This window comes from Lepidochelys olivacea, assembly GCF_965140295.1.
Source record: "Lepidochelys olivacea isolate rLepOli2 genome assembly, chromosome: 1".
NCBI classification, from domain to species: domain Eukaryota; kingdom Metazoa; phylum Chordata; order Testudines; family Cheloniidae; genus Lepidochelys; species Lepidochelys olivacea.
In genome coordinates, this window is record NC_140411.1 from 290290564 (window position 1) to 290308196 (window position 17633).

The following is a 17633-nucleotide window of genomic DNA, read 5'->3' on the forward strand; positions in this document are numbered from 1 at the left end:
GTTTCCAATAGTCTGCCAAATATATTTTTGTTTCCAGGTTAAATGATACACCTGTGACTCTTGTTAAAAATGTAGATGTGTTCTCTTTCTACTAGCTAAATTCAGTTGGACTCACCTGGCGCACATGTGGGATTTTTTTTTTCATTTCTTGATTTTTTTATGTATTTATGTTGGGAGTGAATTTATGAAAGATGCCAAATTGACAGCCCTGGAGACAGAGGCCCTCTGTCCACAGAATGGGAAAGCACAAGTAACTTCACTATCTTTGCCATGCTGCTCCACCATCTCAGTATGTCATATTCCTGACCTGGAGAGGTGGCTTCAAAGGTATCAGTCTGCATACCTAAGACTTGCAGAAATGTACCTGACACCTATTAATCCGAGGACTAAGCCAGGGGTCCCAAAGTCCTGGCCTGCAGGCCATCTGCGGCCCGACAACCTCCCCACTGCAGCCCACGGAAACTTTTTAAAAAGTTCTTTCATCTGGCCCTTATGGCTGCGGCCAATGGAGGGGCAGGAGGGGAGCGGGCAGGAGAGATTCACATGCCCCTTCCCCGAACATTGCTCCGTCCTGCTGCTCCTGGGACTTTCCCAGGGGTTGCACTTGGCAACATGTCATTCAGCTTGGGCAGCTCCACTCACTGCAAGCAGTTCCCTATCCCTGCTGTGGCTGGCAGAGCCACGGAAGAGAGAACCATGCAGCCACACTGCTGGCTGTCTGCTGCAAGCGCCGCCCCCTACAGTTCCCATTGGCTGGGGGAGAGGGACAGAGATACCATCACTAGTCGCTGGGCAGAGTCAGCAATGGAGGCAGCGTCACTGGTCGCCAGCCAGAGTCAGCCGGGGCAGCATGAGGCCAAGGGAGCGAGGGAAAAGGGTGGGAAACGGGCTGGGAGATGGTATGAACACCATCGTCAATGACATTATTGGCCCGCTGGGAGGATTTGAGGACTAGCACTGACCCTAAGGTAAATAAGTTTGAGACTGCTGGACTAAGCCTTTTAGCTGAGTGGGGAAAAAAAAAATCTGTGCTGCCATGTCCCAGAGTTATGTCCCTGGTGTTTTAAATGAATAAAACACTTGGGTCCTGTTTTCTGTGTATTATATTTTATTGTAAAATATTGTCTTTCAGCTCCTTAGGTACTACATGTGACTTAGGTCAGATCCACATGAGAAACTTTGTCCAGTAAAGCAATATCAGTTAGGGAGTATGATTTTTTTTTTTTAATTACATGATTTCTCTGCTGACAAAAACCCTAGTGTAGACACAGTTATACCAACATAAAAGTGCTTTTGCTGGTATAACTTATTTTGCAGGGTAAATTATGCAGGCAAAAGCACTGTTTTGCTGATCTAAGCTACATCTACACTAGGAGGCTTTTGCCAGTATAGTTATACTGGCAGAAATTTTTAGGGTAGACATAGGCCTTAGTCGTCTCTCATTCTTTTACTGTAACATGACTTGTTAGTTTTCATTCTGCTGCAGCTTGACAAGCTGTGGTCATCAGGAGAGGCTCTGGAGCTGTCTGTCTGCAGACTCAGAAAGACAGCTCTGTATTGGTTGATGTTTGATTCATATTTCAAGGATTTCTTCACAGCCAGAAGGATTTGAAATTTTTTAAATGAAAGCTTGGATTTTGCAGAAATTAATGGTACTCATTCAGAAAAAGACCCCTATTCACCATACATGAATAAAGTTTTCAAATCCTATCCATAACTTTTCTATATTTGTCTCGCCTGAGACTGCCAGAAAACTCCATCTATCTTCTTATACTGGTACTCATGACCATTGTATTTGAGCACCTGTTCTGTTATCATTGAAATTTTCTTGTTCCAGGATGGTGGTTACTTACAGTTCTGTGGTGTGCAGAACAGATTTTGGCCTCAGAACACCAATAAGATTCTAATGAAAAGCAGACTCATTCAATTATGGGATTGCAGCAGTGTAACTGAGAGAAGCATTCAGTTCAAGAGTTTGTTTTTTTTTAAATAACATTGTTTTCAGAGCTCCGTTGTTATAGTAAATATTATATATTTGTTGCCTAAGTACTGTGCTGAGTAAAAATCAGGAAATGTAAAGGACACTTTTTGTCTTCAGTAGAATGGCACATATAAAAATATTGGTTAAATCCACACCCGTGCTGACGCTTACCTGGTAAGGATAACTTACTTACCCAAGGGTAACTTATTCACCTTACTTAGATTGTAAGCTCATGTAGACTACTCACAGTTTGTAAAACATATATATAAGTCTTTGCATGCTCAGCACCCTTATACTGTAACCTCTTTGGGGCAGAGATTTTCTTTTTATTGTATGTGTGTACTAAGTCTACCGTAATAGCACCCAATCCCTTACTGGGGCCTGCAGTAATATTTTATTAATATTATTGGTGGCTTTGGAAAACTTCTAAAACGTATTTGAAAAGCTGAAACATTGGCATTTACAAACTTTGTCATATTTTCTTTCTTAACTTTTGACCTTAAAATAACTGTTTTGGTTCATATCACAGATCTGTTTTGATGATATATTACCAGCTTGCTTAATACCTTTTAGATGGTGTAATAGGTTATTCAAACCCCCCACTGGACTGGAAGGGATTAAAAGAAAGTACTGTACCCAGCTAGTCCCACCCATCCAGCCCCATAGAGCATGGTCCAATTGGAGAAAGGGTTGAAAAGGGAGCAACCCAGATCAGAAGCGGGAGCCTGGAGTGGAGGACAGACCTCCCCTGAATGCTCCTGACAGGAGCACCAGAGAAGCCTCTCTCAGGGACTAAAACTGTATGGTGAGCCCAGTTGGGGCTGACGGTTTGGTTGCCTTTTTTTTTCTTTTCACCTTATAGTGGACTGGAAGCTGGAGAAGACCAGCAGATGGTAGGAAGTGACCCAAGGAGGGTAACCTGGAGGGCACCGTCAAGGGCAGATACTACCGACCCTCCTAGGGTCCTGGGTCAGAGCCCAGTGGAAGGGCGGATTTGGGTTCCCCTACCATTGCGCACCTCACTGCACCTCCGATTAAAAGAGGGCCTGGACTGCAAGACTTGCTTTCTCGGAGGGGGGTCCACTAATTGCACTAAGTGCTAGGCCAGCTAAACCCCCCAAGGACTCTATTACATTTGGTGGAGAGTGTGGGCATCATAGTGTCCCAGGCCTGATAGTAGACCAGAAAGGAGGTGGGGGGAAAAAGACAGGGATGGATGTAGAGAAACTGCTAAAATGGGTTCTCGAAAACCTGCAACAGCAGAGCCAACTGCTCTAGCAGCTCGCTACCCAGCAACAGCAGCAGATGGCACAGCAGCCGGAACAGCAGCAACTAGTCCAGCAGGTGGCGATGCTCCTACAATCACCCGAGGGAGCCTTGAGTCTAACCATTGGTTGGAGGAACGCTGATGAAAGCCCAGGCATTCCGGTGAAGCTAACCAAAATGGGGCCCACAGATGACCCTGAGGCATTCCTGGTCATGTTGGAGAGCCCGGCTGTCATAGACAAAAGAGAGCTAGGGTGCTCTGTTGGCCCCCTACTTGACCACACTGTCCCAAGAGGTGTATCGGATCTCGATGCAACAACTGCTCAGGACTACTCTAATGTCAAAGCAGCCATTCTAGATGCCTCCAGCATCTCACTAGAAACCTACCGACAGCAGTTCCACCTTGAGTAATTTTCCCCCGCACAGACATGGGCCGTCACCCAGACTCTGAAGAAACACTGCTGGTGTTGGCTCCAGCCAGAGATGTGTACAGCAGACCAGGTGACGGAAAAGATCATTGTAGAACAATTCACTTAAATCCTTCCAGAGGGGATGTGAAAGTGGGTGGTAAGACATTGGTCAGAAACTTTGGTCGAGGCAAGTGTCATTGACAGAGATCTACCTAATGTCCCTCGGGCTAGAGGCAGAAACTCCAAAAGTCAGTCCTATGAAGCCCCAGTCCCCACAGAGCACCAATGCCCAAACTCCGACAAACTTAATTAGGGAGGCTTGGATACCCAACCCTAGTGGACGGGGGCACAAAGGCCAAGAGAAGAGCCTGGAAGTCCACCCTCCACTGACCAAGAGGGCTGTGGTTGGCCTGGCTCAATGACCTTATCCAAAGGAATTTCTCCCCTTGAGAGAATCAACAGAGAGACCAATTCCTCCCTCCAGGAGCTGTTTTGTATGTGTTCAGTAAGGACATTGCAGAAAGGGCTTCTTATTCATGGACTGTGATTATGGGCAGACCTGGACAGCCGATAACAGGGCTTGGAAGAGGGGCCCTGGGAAGATCTTGGTCCCAGTACAAATGAATGGCGTAGCAGTATATGGTATGATAAACTCAGTCCGTAGTCAGACTTTGGTCTGGGAGAGGCTGCTGAGGACAGGAGGTACAACTGGGGACATAATCTATCTCCTGTGTATCCATGGAGATGTACAATTCTATCCAAAGAGAAGTACAACTGGCCATGCAAGAACATACTGAAATGATGCAGGTTGGATTGGCAAAAGACCTGGCCTACCTGGTCATACTTGGGCACAACTGGAAGTTCTTTGAAGAAGTGGTCAAAGGGTAGTCAGACGCCCCTGTAAAAAAGGCAGAGCTGGAGCCGGAAGACCAAGGAAGGCAGGGGAAGCCACGGTGGCCAAGAGGGGGCCACAAGAAGGTTGGGGCTTGGAGGACCAACACCCTCGAGTAGGACCATCTTCATGGATAAAGGACCCATTGCCTGAACCCAACTTGGGTCATAAGCATTCTCCACCACCTTTCAACCTAGACCTGCTGTCCAATGAGGGGGACTTTGTGGAAGAAAGAAGAAATTACCCAACCCTGAGCACTGTTTATGAGCAACTCACCCATGCAGGTGGCAAAGCACTGAACACACAGCAGTTAAAACAGTGGCCTCATTTTTAACTGATAGGGGAGATGGCATACCAGGCAATGAAGGATCCTAAGACAGGAAAAATAAGAAATTCTGGAAGGGGGTGCTGCAGTTGGCCCATACAGCCCCATGTGGAGGTCACTTGGGGAGGAAGAAGACTCTTGACAGTGTGACCATGAGGTTCTGCTGGCCAGGCATCCTTGAAGAGGTATGAGACTATTATGCTTCATGTCCATAAAGTCAGTGGACAGGCCAGAAAAAGGTCCCAAAAGCCATTGTGGAAGTACTCTTTAAGAGAACAGGCATAGACGTGATCCTGGCCTATAGAGAAGTCTGCAGCAGGGCACAAATACATATTGGTAATCTTGGACTATGCCACCAGATACTGCAAGACCTTCCTATCCAGTCAGGAATGGGAGCTGTCATTGTTCATGTTAGCAAATCCCCTTGACACCTAAGTCTAAAGAAGAAAAAAAGACCTTCTCTGCGAAACCATGCCCTCTAGACTTCATGGGGTCACTGTCTCCTTTCCAGTGGCTGATGGATAGAGTACTGTGGCCACATGGGTCATGTACTGTGGCCATCTGCATTGACGATATTGTCATGTACAGTGAGAGCTGGGCTGAGCATATGAGGCACATTGGTGCGGTGTTACGGGCTCTCAAGAAGGCAGGTTTGATGGTAAACACAACCAAGTGTTGGCTGGCGACCCAAGAAGTCACCTACCCAGAGTATATTGTGATGGGAGGAGGGCAGCTACAAACCCTGGTGGACAAAGACCAAGCCCTAAAGGGCTGCCCCATCCCTTCCACAAAAAAGCAAGTCCAGCATTTGGGGGGATTAGTGGGGTACTAGTGATAGTACATCGCAAACTTCACGACCATTGCTGCCCCTTTGACAGACCTGGTGAAGGAGAGCTCACTAAAAGGGGCCATTGGACCAAAAGCTGTGGCGAGGCATTTAGTACACTACAAGACCAGTTGACCCGGGAGCTAGTACTATTCCACCCAGACTTCTCAAAACCCTTTATTCTCCAAACAGATGCATCCAATGTCAGACTCAGAGTTGTGCTATCTCAAGAATTCAAAGGAGAGGAACATCCTGTTCTGTGTCTCAGCAGCTTTTTCTTTTCACATCATGTTGAACTGGAAGCTGGGGAAGAACAGCAGACAGTAGGAAGAGGCCTAGGGAGGGTAACTTGGAGGGTACCTGTGGGGACCAGACACTGCTGACCCTCCTTTGGCCCTGGGTCACAGCTTGGTGGAGTGAGCAGACCTGGGCTCCCCTACCGCTGTCCACCTCACTGCACTTCTGATTAAAAGAGGTCCTGGACTACAAGACCTGCCCAAGGGGTGGAGTTGGTACTAAGGGCACAAACCACTAAGCTACCTAACCCACTGAGGTCTCTATTATAGCTGATTATGGAAAATAGAACTATAAGTATGTTCAGCCTTAGGCTACGATTCATTGAATTTTCTAAACTCATGTCCTTTATTCCACTCTGAAGTTCAACAAATAATAGAACTTTCTTTTCTAATTTCAGTTCCCATATTAGTTGCGAATTAAAATAAGGTTGGCAGACCTTTCCTTGTCCTCATTTGTGCACATCCTTATAAACAACCGCACAATTGGCCACAATTGCCAGTCTCCTCCTCTCTCTTAGGACTGGAATAGCAGGGATGTTTACAAGTCAACGATATTGCATCGGCACTGCTCTATAAAGAATCTTACATCCTATCCAGACAAATGCACAATATGCTTGGCTCAGGCTAGTACCACCATTAACTTACTTTCATGGGCACTAAATTCACTCTCAGATTTTTATAAAGGGGAAAAAAAGCACAGCAATATTTTGTTCCATGGTGTCTCCTAGGGCTAGAATGTATTGATTTACGGGGTTACGTTTTTCAGTGCATTTTGAGGAGTCTCACTGACTATTATGATACACTTTGTTGTAGATACACCCCACTACTTTTAAAACACACATTTATAAGGCTCAGAGTAGTAGCTGTGTTAGTCTGTATCCACAAAAAGAACAGAAGTACTTGTGGCACCTTAGAGACTAACAAATTTATTAGAGCACAAGCTTTCGTGGGCTACAGCCCACTTCATCGGATGCATAGAATGGAACATATAGTAAGATATATATATATACATACAGACAAGTTGGAAGTTACCATACAAACTGTGAGAGGCTAATTACTTAAGTCTGTGTATCTTGAGGCCCTGCCTGTAAATGGGACCCCATTCAACCTCTGATTGTGCATTGGCAATTGTGGGTGCAAAATTGTGCCCAAATAATTATATTTGAGGCTACCTTTCAAAATCAGGCTTTAGAAGATAAGGCATTCTGTAAGGCATTATTGGACACTTATGAGCCAGATTCTACCACCCTTAATCATAGGATTAGCACTTGACTCTGCAAGTGTCCCGTTAATATCAGTCAGACTATTTGTAGAGAAAGGTGATACTCAATATAAAGCTGACAGAACTGGATCTTACATTAATAACAGTTAGAATAGCATTTAAGAAACACCTTTCATCCGTAGATGAAAGTGGAACTCTGTTTACCTTAGAGAGAGAACTGATTGGACCTGATACATTTTATTTCTTCCTGAAATCTTATTATGCCTGATTATTCTGGTTAGCATTGACATATAGTAATGGCCTCAAAATTAGTCTGGATCCAAAATTCAGTTACATCATTTGCTCGCTATTTATTTTATCCCAGCAATTTGTTATCCAACAAAAGTGTATAATTTAAACCTTGGTTTTAGAAAGAGAAATCAAAGAAAAGAAAGTGATTTGAGAATGTGAAATAGAATACAGAAAAATTACCTTTTATGTAAGCCTTGGCACACTTTGTATTTATCGGTCTGGAGTATACTAGCCTATTGGTGCATTTTTTAATAACCTGTTATGGAATATCTACATCAGATTTATCTATACATAGAGCCCTGTGGCCCAAGCCTGTGAATTGTAATATAAAAAGCAGGCAGATATACACATTTTTCACTATTAAAATACAAAATTACTTCCTTGGGAGGTAGGTGAAATAGTTTTTAAAAAAAATAGCAACATCTGTGATACTATTTAAATTTTAATAATGCCAATAATTTTCTTTCAACAGAGGAATTCAAGGGCTCAACAATAGTTGAATTAATGAAAAAAGAAGGCACCACCCTAGGGCTTACGGTATCGGGTGGAATTGACAAGGATGGGAAACCAAGAGTATCTAACCTTCGTCAAGGAGGAATCGCTGCTAGGTAACCACATCTCAAGCCACAAAATACATTATAAGATGTGATTGCTTCAAAAAAATACATACCACATCAAAAAGGTCACTAATAAATAAGTGACTACCAGCATCTGTAAGGCAGCACATCAGAGCAGAGAAGCATATAAGAAACATTTCAGTAGTAGTTGAACCATTGCGTCCCTCAAGGCTGCTCTGATAAAAAGCCAGAAATACTGATGATGCATCATTTCAAGAATAATTTAATTTCTTATAAATGGTTTAAATTTAATGAATTGTTGTCCTCGAATAAAACCTACAAAAACACACTATATATAATGTTAAGGAAAAAATATAGTTGAAAAGCTCAGATAAGGTGGTATTATAGTTTCAAACGACTGTTGATGACCTGTTTATTGAAGATTTTTTTAAAAAAAACACCATAGTTCACTGGCTACAGAGAAAGCGGAACAAGTTGTAACTGGGGGGAGATGCAGCTGGAGAGACCCAGTTTAAGGCAAATCATTCCAAGTAACTGAGCAGAATATGTGCCGATGGGCTCTGGCTTACCTGCTGTAGTTGTGATGTTGGCTGTGGAGGCAATAACTTGTCCAGAAAATACTTCTGGCAGTAGCCCAAGCAGAGAGAGGTGGCGGGTGGTGTGTGGGGGGGGCGGGGGAGGGAGGTTAAAAGAGCACATGAAGGAAGAGAAATCATCCCAGGTATAGCTGAGTACTGTAACTGGCATGGTTATGCATTCCTGATTTCCTACATCAAAATTTAAGACTCTAATACTTCTCTTCTTTGTATATATTTTATGTATTATATTAGATTAAATTCTTGAAATGTCACTCTGCTATTTGGAAAATCAGCACAAGAAGGGTTTTGCTTGGTTGAATTTAGTTGTGTGGCAAGATTCATTTTTATCAACACTAAAAATGTAATTGAAAGCAAGTCTGCTAATCTGGCAACATGGCATACAAGTTTATGGAAGATAACATGTGTCTGTTGCAGAAGTGACCAGCTGGATGTGGGAGACTACATCAAATCTGTGAATGGAATCAACCTGACAAAATTTCGCCATGACGAAATCATCAGCCTCCTCAAGAACGTTGGCGAGAGGGTTGTTCTTGAAGTGGAGTATGAGCTCCCTCCAGTCTGTAAGTAATGGACGCGTAAACTGAAATCATCTTACACAAAGAATAACAGAACGTACATTTTCAATAAGAGGTTTTAAAAATGTGTGTTTCCACTACAATTATTGCAGAGTGCAGAAATGGTCAAATCAAATGATTATGTAGTGTGGATTTTCAAAATTGCCTAAATGGCTGAGGAGCACAAGTCGCATTGAAAGTCAGCTTTCAAATACAGACAACGTAAACAGTTTGTACCTACTTCTTATTCACTGCTTCCCCATAACTTTGGAGATGACCATTAACTGAGGGTATTGGGAAATACATCTGATATATTCAGAGGCAAGACAGCTATGGAGTAGGGTGGGGGAAGAGAACAGGAACTCGAACCTCCACTTTTGTTTCCTGTTGCCCCTGTACTTCTGTCTTCAGTTCCTCTCCATCTTTTTGTTTTAGCAGTAAGATATCTCAAGAAGATAATAGCGCCCATTAGTTTTACCAGTGCCCCTGCCTTCCTCCTTTTAAGATGCAGTCCCCTTCCATGCATATAGCCCCACAAAACCCTCTCTGCTGAATACCTTACCTTTGTGACTTCTGGGGTCATGATTGAGGAGTGACCTGCTCACCCCATAACATCGTCAGGGACTGCCAACTCACTCCTTTCCCCCTCCTGTCCTCTTCAAGTCCAAACCCTCAACAGATTCATGATAAGGATTTTCTGGGTGATAGGAGACCTGCCTGCCTCTCAGTGTACAAACATTGCTGTTCTTTGTGTCTCTGCCACTTCACTGACCTCTACCTCAGATTGAGGCTCAGAGGTATGTTAGGTTGCACTGGTATAATAGGCAAACTACAGAAGAGGCAAGAGGGATGATGTGGACCAGATGGTCCCTCCCTAAAGAGTTTAGTCATGGGGGAAAGGGTGAGTCTAAGAGTGAGGGAGAGAGCTGGCCAGCAGATCACCTGCCCCCTGAAGACATCAGGCATGGAGAGTTGTTTTAAGCAGACGGGGGGATGTGCTGGGAGCTGTGTGGTTGAGTGAGTGAATGGAGGACCTCAAGCTGTCCAAAATGGACTCCAAGATTCAAGTTCATGTTGACACCCAAAGCTAGCTGACTTTACCTAATTTGGGTGGTGTTATGAAAAAAAGTACGTGCAGACCTACTTAACATCTTCCTTCCCTCTTTCCTTAGCCCATCCATCCCCAGTTTTTTTAAGGTCTGTGTGTGAGAGAGGGAGAGAATTAGTGGCAGTTGGGAGGAATCGGGTGGGTAGTGGTAGTTGGAGTGATGATGAGATGGAACGGTGGGGACTGGAATTGGAGGGACTGTTAGTGGCAGCTGGCTGGCATAAGGCTAGCGGCTGAAGCTCTGACAGCCGACTACGAAAAGTAGGTGCTCCCTCATATCACCCATCAGGTAGGAAAGGTCTGTTTTCACGGATGCTGGGCAAGAAAAGGCAGGAAGACCTGCAGAACCAGCTTGCTAGGACTTTTCTGCCTGAACAAAGGGTTGCAGCATACTGGAAGCAGAGCATCCCATTGATCTCTCTACATTCCTGATGCATTATGGTGCCTCAAGGGGCAAGGGTTAATGAACCCCATTGTGTTCTAGCTGCTGGTAATTAACTCTAATTATTGAAGTATTTTTTTATGAACTTTTGGCAGCTTCCTTAATGTGCTTTGAATTTGAATTTTGAATTTGATTAGTGGTTGTTGAGGATAACTGAACTTCGTGTTCCGAATTAGGATATTTGAATTAAATAAATTAAGCAGTGCATGTGGTTATTTTACTAGCATTTTTTGTCTTTTGAAACTAACCAAATCTAATTTCTAGTTTAGGCACTGTTGGTATATGTTGGTCAGTTGAAATGTGTGTCTGTCATGCTATGTTATAGTGGTAACCATAACCATTCATTTAAGTTTTCAGAATTTCTGACCTCTTTGTGCAAATGTAGCTGGTAACGAGACTAAATAATAGCATCCTAGCTATCCCTGTAGACATCCACTGAATGTTATATGTTCTATGCCTTGTAATATAGTAGGAATATTTCTGTATATCAACTTATGCTTTGCAGACCTTGTCATCCCCCCAGCATACTGAAACTGCACTACTGGGGGAGATGGGGTAGTTGTGGTTTCAGACTGTGGGGGCACCCCCCAGTGGAGTAGTAATGATGGAGTAAGCATTAATTTACTCACAGAATCCTTGTGACGGGGTCAGTGCTGCAGAGAATGGTACTCCCATTATTCCTGTCCACACCTTCCATTTTGCACAGAACCCAATATGTAGGTGAGGGACCCCTCTCTGTATTTCGTGGATGCACCAGAATTTTGTCCCCTCTGTCCACAGAGACCTTTAGTATGGCCTTTATTAACAGCATCCTGACCTTTTAACTATTTACACTGCAGCAATGCGAATTGCAAGTCCAACATGGAACAATGCTGTTAAGTAATTTTTTAATTCCTTGTGTGCTCCCTTGTTTGTAAGACCCTGGTAGAAACTTGCAAATGTTCCTCCTGTTGATTTTTGCGTTTTTTGGAAACAGTGAATTCCCCACTTCTTCCAAAGTTTTTTCTATTAGCAATTAAATGTAAATGGCTTTTTATTTCTTAACAACAACATCTTCGACTTTCATACAATGGCTTATTGTCCCTAACCATCTTGGTTTATGCACCAGCCCTTTCAACTGATTTCAACAGGCCTCTGGAAACAACTGATTTTGCAGTGTCAAAAAAATAAGCTTAATGTTGGTGAGATTTGTATCCTAAAAATCTTGATTATACCTTTTGAGCAACAAGAGTGACGGGTTCTGGGTTGAGCAACTGACTCTTTAACTGACCTCAAGCAATTGACTTGATATCTTTGTCCCTCAGTGCACACCCCTGGCATGGCAAGTAGGGCATGTATAATAACACAGTGTAGTGAAAAGCAGGCTGTGTCCATGCTATGGTGTGTAGATGCACGCATCAGTGAAAGGCTCTGTCTGGGGTGAGGAAGTGAGGACAGGTTCATCAGTGGGGAACTGCCAGAGCCTTTCCATTGCCTCTGCCCTGCCAGAGGTTTTCCCTGCTGCTGGAGTCTTTCACTGCCGTGGGGAAAGGCTCTGACAGCTAGCTCCTGGCTGCTGGAGCCTTTCCCTGCCACAAGGAACTGCTGGACCCTTTTCCTGCAATAGAGAAGGACTCCAGCAGTGGAGAGGCAGCAGGACATTACACTGCAAAAAATAGCAGTGTATGGGGCGGGACGGGGGGAAGAGTTTGGGGGGTGGAAGCAGCTGAGAAGCACTGCCTGACCAAGTAGGGTGCATACCTACAGGGTTCAGGCATGTCCTTATCTGCTTGCCTAGGCAGTACCTCCCCATCTACACTGCTATTTATACCTGTGCTAGGCGGGTGTGTAGTATATGTACTCTACACACTGCTAAAAGGAGTGGGCAATGTAGACCTTCAAACACGGAGAGCCAGATCCCTCAGTGGCTGTCAGGTGGAATCGCTCTCCATTGAACTCAGTGGGTCTATGCCAGTTTATACTAGCTAAAGATCTGATCTACAATGTTCTCAGTAAGTTAAAATAGTTAAATTACAGCTTTTAAACACTATCTTTTGTAGTTGAATTCTTCCAGTTGTATGATCAGAAATGTAAGAGCTTGCTTGGAAGCAGTGCAGAGCTATGAGTATAATTAGACAAAGCTTTTCTTTTAAATCTTTCAGCTGTACAAGGATCGGGTGTCATATTTAGAACGGTGGAAGTTACTTTACATAAAGAAGGGAACACTTTTGGGTTTGTAATACGAGGTAAGTTATCCCTAAACATGAATAATCTGAATTTCTAGATGAACACAAGCAAAATAGCAATAAGTTTTTATGATACCATGCAATCATATTTCAAGATTTGTTGTCTACGGTTTGTAAATCCTGTGTGATTAATGCATGATTTCTTCTGTACTTAATGTACTGTGTTTATGAACTGGTATACATTTTTATTTATGGAGCAATAGTAATGAATCCACTATGCCAATAACATACCTGACTTTGGGTCGCACAAGGCCAAATCCTGGTCCCAGTGAAGTAAATAGGAAGTTTGCCATTTGCAATGGGATCAGGGCTCTTAAAGGAGATATCTTATACACTATTTGTATAAGCTAGCTATTAAAATTTGATTTATAGTTGAGAAACATCCCCAGTCTCTATAGTAGAATGAGAGTCTTCACGCTGAATTAGAGAACAGAAAATTTTTATGCAGCTTTTAGACAATGACACTCCTATGGTAAATTGTAGGAGTTTATTAGCTCATAGACTTCAATGTCCGAAGGGGCCATCATGATCTACTAGTCTGTCCTCCTGTACATTGCAGGCCATGGAACCTGTAACAGAACCCTAACTTCAGGGAAAGCAGTGTCCTGGGTCTTTTTCAATGCGTAGGGTCTCCCAGTGGTCATTGTTGTGCTCTTCTAAGTACAGATTTTCCCCTCCCTGGTACAGCGAAGTATCCAGGATACCTAGTGCTAATGTTGGCGTAAAGAGGGTGTACTGAGAACAAAAAAGGAATGAATTTGGGGGTGGGGGAGTTAAGAAATTAATATCCCCATTTAACAAATCCAATTCTAAAGGAGCAGTAGAGTAGGAATCACCTGTATTCTAAACTAGCATAGCACTATCCACATATGCAGCTATGTAGGTGTATTTCAGTGGCTTAATCATTCTTGCTTTTCTAACCAGTCTGTAAGTGTGCATGCTGCAAACCTTTGGAATTGTATTTTGGAAATGAGTTTTCATTTAAAAAAAAAAAAAAGTACGAGGGTGTTTTATTCCCTTTTCTAGGTGGAGCACATGATGACAGAAATAAATCTCGTCCTGTTGTAATAACATGTGTTAGACCTGGAGGACCTGCTGACAGGTACGATTCATTTTCCTCTGTAGCAAGAGAAAGAGAGAAAGGTTAGATTGTCTGGGGCAGAAGTTAAGGCAGACATCTGTGGAGTACAATAGACACATTCAAAACCAATCCTTTGAAATTAAAAAATTATGCATTTCATTGTAATAACAATAGGCAACCATAGGAAGTTGGCGCATGATAACATAGCATGAATTTTAATTAAGAGACTAAGCTGCTTGTTTCAGAATTGCCTGTCACACACTTAAAATATATATACATAAAGAGAGAGATGAATTAGAAATCCTAAAAAAATGCTATGATGGGATTATCGCATGCTCTTCACAGCTTTCAAACAACCTTTTGATGCATAGTGCAACCTTAATGTACAGTTTAATTCCACACTGTATTTCAAAATGTATTTCTCTTGCACTACAGAAACAAATGATCTAGATGTGTGGGGTTTTTTTCTGGGCAAACATTAGAGCCAATCCTGACCTGCATTCATGCTCAGTCCTTTCCAAGGCTTAACTCCCACTCTCCCACTCAGTCAGTCCTGAGTAAGGAGTTTAGGATGTGGCCCTATTAGCATATTTTCTCTCTCTCTCTCGGTATATACATATATATAAATCCCATGTCTGTAAAAAAAGGAGAAAAAAGCTATTTTGATGAGTGATTCTATATGTCAGTTACATTTTCAGAAATGGCACTGGTGTCCTTAAAACACTAAAGGAACTAAACGCACAGTTTCTTTAAAGGATGCTGAGTTCTCTGGCTTATGCTTAGAAATTTTGTCTCTGGCTAAAATTAATAAATAACAAAAGTTCAAGAGATCCGTCATCTTTTTTTTTCTGTTTCTCTCCCTCCCTGCCCTTTTCTCTGAAACCTGGGTTAAGAATAGGAATACTTTCATTTCCTCTTATAATTCAGGATATGTTGTGATATATGCCTACGAGAGTACATGGCATTGCTAGCCAATTTTCTTTCAGATAGCAAGCGGGGAAGAAGAGAACTGTCCAAATGGTGTTGAGGGATGAAAATCAGGAGGTGATCCCTTACAGTTAGCAATCTGCTTTTTCATGAGTGTGTGTGTGTGAGAGAGAGTGAGAGAGATAGAGAGAGAGAGAGAGAGCATATTATAAAAAAACAATACCTAATAGCAGTCCACTATGACTTGATTATTTAGTGATGGGTAGTTTTTCCCATCACTGATTTTCCGATTAAAGCCATTTCCTTTTCACAATGACCCTTGAACCTTTTTACTGTCAAAGTAAATATTCAGAGTAAAGTCAAGTGGGATAGATGTCAAAAGGGACGTGAGTGAATTGCTTTGCATAAGTGGCTATTATCTCTAAACTACCTGATATTAAATTAATAAGGACTGTTCCTTTAATTTCTCTTCAGAGAGGGCACAATCAAACCTGGTGACAGGTTGCTGAGTGTTGATGGAATTCGACTCCTTGGAACGTCACATGCTGAAGCCATGAGTATACTGAAACAGTGTGGACAGGAAGCAACTCTGCTGATAGAATATGATGTCTCAGTAATGGGTATGTTGAAATTCTGAGCTTTAATTCTGGCAACCATCTGTGACATTCTGCTATCCATTTCTGATAAGCTACTTCAAAATTGGTTATGACCTGTTATACCTCAGATATTCCCATCAGCACCTTCTCATAAATATTTTTTGTTCCATGGAGAGGTGAGCAGTATTGTAATTTAGAGACTTGATATTTCATGGTTTGTACAGTGAAACCATCCTGTGGATCCTAGCAAAGGAACTCTCTCAGTGACTACCTTACATTTGTACAAAGTAGATAAAGTGTGTAAGCATTTCTATCCAGATTGCACAAATGGGAGGTTTACTTGTTGTAGCAGGAGTCCTTATTTTATTTTGCCAGTGTAGCTGCCATCACGATGGCAAAAGTCATGCAACCACCAATATCTGAAACAGTTGTGCAAAGAAGGTATGTGAGAGAGCAGAAGGAGGTAGGAAGGAGATAAACTGTGAGATGCAAAATGAGCTTGAATTTTGATACAGGATGCAACAGGAATCCAGTGAAGATATTTGACGAGGGGCTGAACAGGGCCAGAATGTGAGACACAGTAGATTTTTTTTTTTTTTTTTTTTTTTACAGCAGAGTTTTGAACAGATGTTTCATCTGCTTTTGGAGAGACGTTCCATCACCCTCATTTGTATCACTTAGATTGAAGGCTCTTGATGATGGGGAGCTTGCCTTTTTATATCAGCATATGTTTGTACGGCAGTGTGCACACCCATTACACTGTAGAAATACTAATATATCGATTTTCTGCCTTTATAGAGTACAGAGAAATTTGACTAAACTTGGCCCATGTCTGCCCCTGCCATTACATTCCTGGCTGGTTAAGACATATTCTGAAACATGCTGTGCACATCACAAAGTGCAGGATCAACAGCAGCAGTAGGCAGGAAAGACAATCAGTTGAACTGAAGCATCTCCACTCTCTTTGGGAGCCTTTCGTCATCCATTCCTCCTCAGCTGCCTCGTTCTGTTCCTGCCTGGCAGGAAAGTGACCTATTTGAATTTTGCCACGTAGCATGGATTCAAATGCCCAGGCTTTGGAAAAGATTGACATTTAGAAATAAAACTTCAGACAGGTGTTTATCCTAGAACAGCTCTCTTACTTCTGGAAGTACTTTTTCTTCACATAGCATATACTCTCATTTATTCATCTGCTCCCTCCACTATCAGCAAAGCAGTGGTGGCCTTGGATAGTTTCTGCTGGAGACCCACAATGGCCCCACAGCCAGAAAGGAGGTGGTAGCTCAGCCATTTGGGTGGAGAACTTCTCTGGAGAAAACATGAATGTAGGTGATGTTGAGGCTATAGAGGAGTAGAGGTCAGGTGTGTCCAAGCATCTGCCCTTTCACCTTTGGTGCTTGTCTGGATAAATCAATGATATCTGGCATCACAATTGAAACCAGATTCATTTTGTTCTCCACCTAAAAATAATCATTTAAAAATACTCGGGAATGCTCTGTGGGCTTTATCCAGAGCTAATGGAAGTCAATGGAAAGACTCCCATTGATTTCAGTGGGCTTTGGGTCAAGACCTAAGCCTCCAGCTGGGTCCCCATTTCAGAGAATGTGCCCTCTCCGCACTCCTCTGTGTACTGGACAGGACTAGCTTCAAATCCAGAGAGTATTTTCTCTGAAATTTGTACAGGCTTGGCAGAGGACAAGACTGCACTGAGAACGAATTTTCTCCTGGCTCCAGTCATCTCCAGCTGGCGATGCTCAGAAGGCAATGAGTCCTGACCACATACTGGCTGTGCAGAGTGCCTTGACAGCCCCGAGAGGTGAATAGAATGATGGCTCTTTGGCTTCTCCTGCACCCTCTCCTCCACCACCACCATCACATACTTCACAGTCAGAGTAGGGTGGTATTGTACTGTCGGCCAGTACACTAGAATCTCAGAGTTACAAACACCAGAGTTATGAACTGACCAGTCAACCACACGCCTCATTTGGAACCAGAAGTATGCAGTCAGGCAGCA

General features: G+C 42.9%; 1 protein-coding gene across 9 annotated transcripts in view; it reads left to right on the forward strand.

The window, feature by feature from the left end:
- Positions 1 to 17633, forward strand: part of GRIP1 (glutamate receptor interacting protein 1) — a 556915-nt gene that overhangs the window by 431038 nt on the left and 108244 nt on the right. For all 9 annotated transcript variants that reach the window (XM_084616426.1, XM_084616431.1, XM_084616424.1 and 6 more), the window contains exons 3-7: positions 7982 to 8117; positions 9101 to 9246; positions 12932 to 13015; positions 14042 to 14117; positions 15498 to 15643. In XM_084616426.1, coding sequence (XP_084472552.1) covers positions 7982 to 8117; positions 9101 to 9246; positions 12932 to 13015; positions 14042 to 14117; positions 15498 to 15643 — 588 coding nt within the window. The remainder of the gene's footprint in view (positions 1 to 7981; positions 8118 to 9100; positions 9247 to 12931; positions 13016 to 14041; positions 14118 to 15497; positions 15644 to 17633) is intronic.